At 66.8% G+C, this 6,046-nt stretch overlaps 1 protein-coding gene across 6 annotated transcripts in view; it reads right to left on the bottom strand.

Moving 5' to 3' along the window:
• Positions 1–2,215: 2,215 nt before the first annotated feature.
• The window catches only part of TSPAN4 (tetraspanin 4), a 19,609-nt gene continuing 15,778 nt past the window's right edge, over positions 2,216–6,046 (bottom strand). For all 6 annotated transcript variants that reach the window (XM_024749182.1, XM_024749183.1, XM_024749184.1 and 3 more), the window contains 5 exons: positions 4,817–4,891; positions 3,827–3,928; positions 3,598–3,729; positions 3,444–3,527; positions 2,216–2,690 (listed from right to left, as the gene is read on the bottom strand). In XM_024749182.1, the coding sequence (XP_024604950.1) occupies positions 2,622–2,690; positions 3,444–3,527; positions 3,598–3,729; positions 3,827–3,928; positions 4,817–4,891 (462 nt within the window). In that variant the 3' untranslated portion in view covers positions 2,216–2,621. The remainder of the gene's footprint in view (positions 2,691–3,443; positions 3,528–3,597; positions 3,730–3,826; positions 3,929–4,816; positions 4,892–6,046) is intronic.

Raw genomic sequence — 6,046 nt, 5'->3', positions numbered from 1 at the left:
AGAGGGGCCCGGGCCTCCCCCTGCAGGTGCTGGCTCAGCTTGCCTGCCTGGGAGCCCGATGGGCACCACACAGCGAGGGTGGGGGCACCACGGCGGAGACCGGGGCTCCGAGAGGCTGGCCGTGTCCCACAGTGGTGCCGTGGGCTGTGTGGTCACTGTGGAACGACAGCTTGCCGCAGGCCCACTGCCCGCTGGGAACGGCCATGCTCCCAGGAGGGAGCAGTGGGAGAAGCCCTGAGTTGCCAGGCGTTGAAGGACAGCGGACCCCCAGCCCTCGCCCCCTCGGTGGGCCGCTGGCTCCAAGCAGACGAATCTACACGTGGTGGTGCTGCTGGCTGGACCCGCCGGCCAGACACTGTGCGTGAGCCCAGGGTGCGGCGGCTGTGGGACGTGACTGGGGGAGGCTCCTAAGGGACATGTATCTGTCCTCGGGGTCAGGGCCTGGCTGGGCCCTCGGCACCTGTCCCAAGGAAGAACCCTGCTGCTCGTGGTGGGGCTGGAGGTCTGGCCCCGTGGCCCCCTAGCAGAAACTAGGCTGGCTGGCGGCAGCCCACCTGGACACCCCACTTATACCAGCGTGGGCTTCAGGTGCGCACTTGGGATGGTAGGTCAGATGCCCCCCACCTGCCTGTGCCAGCCCATCTCCCCAAGGCCCTCAGCCCCACGCTGCCTGCCGCACCCCTGGCTGTGGTCCCAAGGGCGGGGCTGTAGGCCGGTCCCCACAGCTTCAAAGGCCTGGTCGGGAGGGGAGCAGGAGGCCGTCACACTGGGAGTGGGCGCTGGGCTGTGGTGCGGGGCGGTCTGCAGGAGTTGGGGCATAAGGGGGCAAGGCCAGTTGTGGGCCCGCAGCGTGCTCGGTGTCTGCGGATGTGGAGCCAGCTGGGTGACCGGATGCCGGGTGCCTGGGAGGCTCCTCAGCCTAAGCTTGGAGGACGGGGAAACCAGCGAGGGGGGAGGGGGCCTGGGAACCCCACGGACGCGCGGGCCAGCACGTGGCAGCAGGCAGGGCTGGCCCCGCGTGTCCCAGTGGGACCTCAGTGGAGCCGGGGCTGCCAAGGCAGCTTGGGGGCCATGAGAGAAGCTGAGCCAGGGCTGGGCGTGAGGGTCTGGTGCCCGCAAGGCTGCGCCTGAGACGCGTGGGGATGACCGAGCACAGGCGAGCAGCGGCTTTCACCGAGCAGAGCTGGAGAGGTGCGAACGGGGACCTGGGCAGAGGGCGCTGGCAGGGCTGGGGGGACAGCTTGGCTGGACTGTGCTCACTTCCTTCTGCTTGTTTGCTGTGGTGCCTGAGGACAGTTTGGTTTTGGTGCGTGAACCACTAACTCTGTTACTTCTGCTGGAACGGTCCCCGGCGTTCTGAGTGAGGACAGGGGAGGCCGGTGGGGCGTGGGGTGGGGGTCCAAGGGCCAGGAGGGGCCGGGCACCCTGGTGGTCTGGGTTGTGCCGGGGTCAGTGCCTGGCTAGGCATCACCAGGCAGGTCTGCCACACAGCAAGGATGCAGAGGGGGTGGGGCCGCGGGGCCGGCAGGAGTATGGGCTGGAAACTGAGAGTATGGGGTGCCATTTGGTGGGTCAGATGCCCCACAGCTTGTGAGGCCCTTGGGAGGGGACCACCCCCCAGCCTGGACCCCCAGACCCACCACCCTCCTCACTCCCCGTCAGTTCTGTCCTCAGGAAGCCCCACCCCACCTTTGAGGTGATTTGACACAGTTTGACCATTTCTCTGATTCTGGGTCTTGTGACAACTGCTTCACTGCCAACAGCCTACTTACTTGCAAAATCCGTGAGTGATACTTAAGGGACAAAGTTCCCAGGAACGAAACAGGAATAGAAAGAGAACAGGAAAGATGGAGCTGAGCTCCATTTTGGGAGGACACCCCTGGGGGGGGCGGGAAGGCCCTGAGGCTGGATGGGGGCCACCCCACGTTGGGAGAGGGGTGTCCACAGCACGGGCCATGGGCAGGTCAGTGAGGCTCAGGGCTGTTCTCTGCCACGGCTTGGAGCCAGCCTCACTGAGGTTCTCTTGCCATCCTCTGCGGGCGCAGGGGCCACCGTCTGCCTGGCCAGGGAGCTCCCCCCGCTGGGCCCATGCACATCCTGGAGCCCCACTCCAGGCACCAGGCCGGTATCGGTGGCCGGAGGATACACGGCCACACACGGCCTGTCTGGTGTGGCCCCCCCGGGGTCAGGGCAGTGAGAGACACGGCTCGGGGGCTGCTGCCCACACACTTTATTAAGACGCACGCAGAGCCGGCTGCGGCCCCGCTGCGGAATGTGGGTGGACGGGGCTGCAGACCCGCCTCGAGCACCAGGACCAGTGGTCAGTCCCTCACCTCCCACCCCAGCCCCCCGCCCTGCACAGGGCTGCGGGGGAGCACACTGCTCTGGAGGGTACCTGGGTGTAAGAAGCGCCAGAAGCCCCTCCCGACTGCAGCCCCGGCCGTGCGGCGGCGCTCACAGGCCTGGCTGGCAGCCCTGGGGGCTCTGGCTGCCCGGTCCTCCCGCCCCCATGCCTGGGCTGGTGAGAGGTCCTGTAACGGGAGACGCAGGTGGGGACACGGTCATCTCCCCAGGGGCGATGTCCTTCGGCAGCGAAGCAGGGGTGGCGGGCAGCTGGCAGCCTACGCACAGTAGGTGTCAGCCTTCACCACCTGGCAGTACATCGTCATGGCAAAGGTCAGGCCCAAGATCTGTGGGGAGAGGCGGGGGCTGGGCAGGGCTGCTCCAGGGACGACAGCCCGCGGCAGGCACCCCAACCCCAAACCACAGCTTCCCAGGTGGCCTGGAGCCCCCTTCCCTGGGGAAGCCTCGGGTAGAGACTGCCCCCCACGGGCCCACGGGCCCCTTGGGCTCAGCCCCGGACCCGCCTTCCCTTTGGGTTGGGCTTGGCCACCCTGGGCTCCGCTGGTGGTCTCAGGGCCTACGGGTTCCAGGCTAAGCCCCCCGCAGCTGCCCTCTGCCCCTCACCCCTTAGGGAGTGTCTGTCTGGGACCCCTGTCTGCACCCCACAAACAGGAGCTCCCCCAGGGTCCTGGCACTCGGGTCTTGCATGGGGGTTGGGGAGCAGAGGCGGGCTGGCCAGACTTCATACCAGGGCCTGGGCTGCCCACTTCACTCTGCACTGGGCAGTCCTGTGACCACCACCCACCACGGCCACTGGGTAGGGCCTGCAGGAATGGGGCTGGCACGTGGGCCCTTAGTAGAGGCGTCCGGTCTGTGCTTCCGTCCATGCGGAGACGGCAGGGCCCTCTGCTCAGGAGTCCGGGGCAGCCTGTCCTCTGAGGCGTCCAAGGTCACCTCCCCGTGGACGTCGTCCCTGACTGTCCCCCTGTGAGCCCCACCTCTGCGTGGGGACCCACACTCTGCTGCTTTGTCCCCTGGGCTCAGGGCCTTCACACACATGCTGGGGGGCCGGGGCCCGGGCCGGGCGGGTCTCCGCGCACCTGAACCAGTGCTGTGCACAGCCCGAAGACACCCACGGCCAGCAGGTTTTCTTGGAGCCACACCTTCACCGTCTCGTAACACGGCTGTGGGAAGAGCAGGCGTCACGGGGGCGCGAGGCCGGCCCTCCACCCCCAGTCCCGGGGCCAGGCTCACCGCCTTCCACCAGGTGCCGGGCGCGTGCAACCCGCAGCTCTCGCTGAACTCCAGGCAGCAGGAGTCAGGCACGCGCGTGGCGTTGTAGACCTCGAACCAGTCAGTGTAGTTGGAGACCCCGCAGCAGCGGAACTGTGGGAGAGGTGAGCAGGGACTGTGCGCCGGAGGGGGACACGTCCCTGCCCTGGCCACGCCCCCCGCCTACACGCCCGGCCACACCCCGACTCACGTCTGTCTGGATGATGCTCCAGGCGTTGGTGAGGCCCACGTTACCCGGGGTGCCATACAGGTGTAGGCCCTTTTTCAGGTCCCGCTGTGCATACCTGTCGATCTGCAGGACAGCAGGGCCACCCTGTGGCCAGCTCCACCTGCCTCGTCCAGACCCCGGCCCGCCCCAGCCCCCTGTGCCTTTTGTCCCCCTCCCTGCGGTCACCTCCTCCCAGAAGTGCCACCAGGCTCTGGCCTTTGCCCCAGGGTCTCCCTGGGCCTCCCGTGGTGCCGAGCACGGGATCCAAGTCAGACACGTTAGTTAACGTACAGATGGAGACGGACGGGCACAGAAACCCTCGGGGCTGTGTCTACGCACACCGGTTACAACCCACACGGCTCTGTGCGCCAGCCGAGAGGGCCCAGATCTTGGTTCCTAAGAGCATTCGTTCTCCAATAAAGGAACCAGGCTCCCTGGAGAAACGGCCGATTCCAGGGCTGGGGCGGGGAATCCCCAAGATGGGCCTGGAGCGTCTTCTAGCACCAGAAAGAAGGGAGGTGCTCTGAGAGGCACGTAAGGGACGCGGGAGCCGACAGAGAGCTCCAGCCGCCAAAGCCAAACCGGATGAGCAAAAAATAACAGTCTTGGAGTATAACCCAGAGGATAAAACACACGTAAATGAGCCCTCACTTGTGTAAGTGAGCAACTGAAGGGGAGTGGGGGATGGGAGCTTTTTCCCCTCCAGCTGACACGCAGCTGAGACAGTGGGGGACCCAGCCTGGGCCTCCTGGGAGCTCAGACACCTTTCTGGAGCCTCCAGGCCCGGCCTCCTGGGGCTGCAGTTAGAAGCAAACCCACGGCCCGGCTCCCAGTGTCTGTCCACGCAGAGCTGGGCGTCCCTGGCGTGGGTTCTCGGCCCCTCCTGCCTCCTTGCCGCCCACGGCGCCTGGGCCTCGCTGGGGGAGGTGGGGGGAGCACCCACACCCACACCCGAAGCGGAGACAGCCGTACCTTGTCGGTGTAGGCGAAGAAGAGGATGGCGAGGGAGGCCTCCAGCAGGAACACCAGCAGCAGCAGCACGAAGAACTGAGGGTTGGGAGGCCACAGCCTCAACGGGCCAGCCCCCAACCTGAGACAGGCGCCCCCAGCCGGGTCTGCAGCCTGGGGACCGCCAGGCCCCTGGCGCCTGCCCCACCTCCCTCGGAACCCTCCCGTCTCCATCCCAGGGGCCGTCGTCTCTCGCTCGACCTTTAAGCACGTGTGTGGCCCACGTCTGTGTCCTTGTGATGGGCAGCCGGGTGGAGGGACTCCCCGGGAGGCCCCATCCAGGGAGTGGGTCCAACTGCAGTGACCCCCCCCCAGCCCCCAGGTCACGTCCCCAAGGGCAGTCGGGGGGGCAGTGCCCACTCAGGGAGGACCAAGCTGGAGGAGCCACGACCCCTGACTGCTCAGACTGCTCACAGAGTGGCAGACTCCACTCGGGCACCCACAGGCACAGCCCTGACGCCACAACCAGGCTGAGCAGTGGAGCCTGCCGGCACCTCCTTTCCCGCCACGTTGCTCCCCCAGAAAGGAGGGCGGGGGGCAGGGCCAGAAGCCAGGATAAGTGGGGCACACCGCTCTTTGAAGCCCCACTGGCCCCATGGGGCCCCTGGACAGAGTGGGGAGAAGGGACAGGGCCAGGGGAGCGGGCCCGGTCCTCTCCTGGGGTGCCCGATCTTGTCCCCCCTCCACCTGGGCCCACGCTGCCCCAGCAGGCACCAGCCTCCGAACTCCAAGTCACCCCGTGGGAAAGGCCAGAGTCAGGGCCCCGCCCGCGCCCCAGCTTCCTCCTCCATCCAAGGGGCCGAAGCCACACCCTACCCACTGCTCCGAGGGGTCCAAGCCCCGACGGGAACATCTGGCACGTGCTGGACACTTGCGGAAGCTGCACAGATGGGGGACGTGCCCTCTGAGACCCTCTGGAGGCCCCACCCGTGACGAAAGCCCCATTTGAAGCAGGTGATTTAGGACCTGGGTGGCAGCCAGAGGCCTCTGTGCTGGGCACACTGATAGGTAGGGAGCCCGGCCCAGGGATCATTTTCCTCCATTATCTGTGATTAACATTCCCGCCTCTAAATCCATCTCCAAAGCTGAGGGTCCTGGGGGGCCAAGAGGGCTGGGACAGGAGCTGGAGAGGGAGTCGTGGGAGAGGGGGTCTTGGAGGAAACAGGCCCAGTATCAGCTGGAGGGGCCCTGCCT

Source organism: Neophocaena asiaeorientalis, unplaced genomic scaffold, assembly GCF_003031525.2.
Source record: "Neophocaena asiaeorientalis asiaeorientalis breed wild unplaced genomic scaffold, Neophocaena_asiaeorientalis_V1.1 scaffold43, whole genome shotgun sequence".
Classification (NCBI taxonomy): domain Eukaryota; kingdom Metazoa; phylum Chordata; class Mammalia; order Artiodactyla; family Phocoenidae; genus Neophocaena; species Neophocaena asiaeorientalis.
Note: the sequence above shows the minus strand (reverse complement) of the source record. Positions and strands in the feature narration are given on the sequence as shown.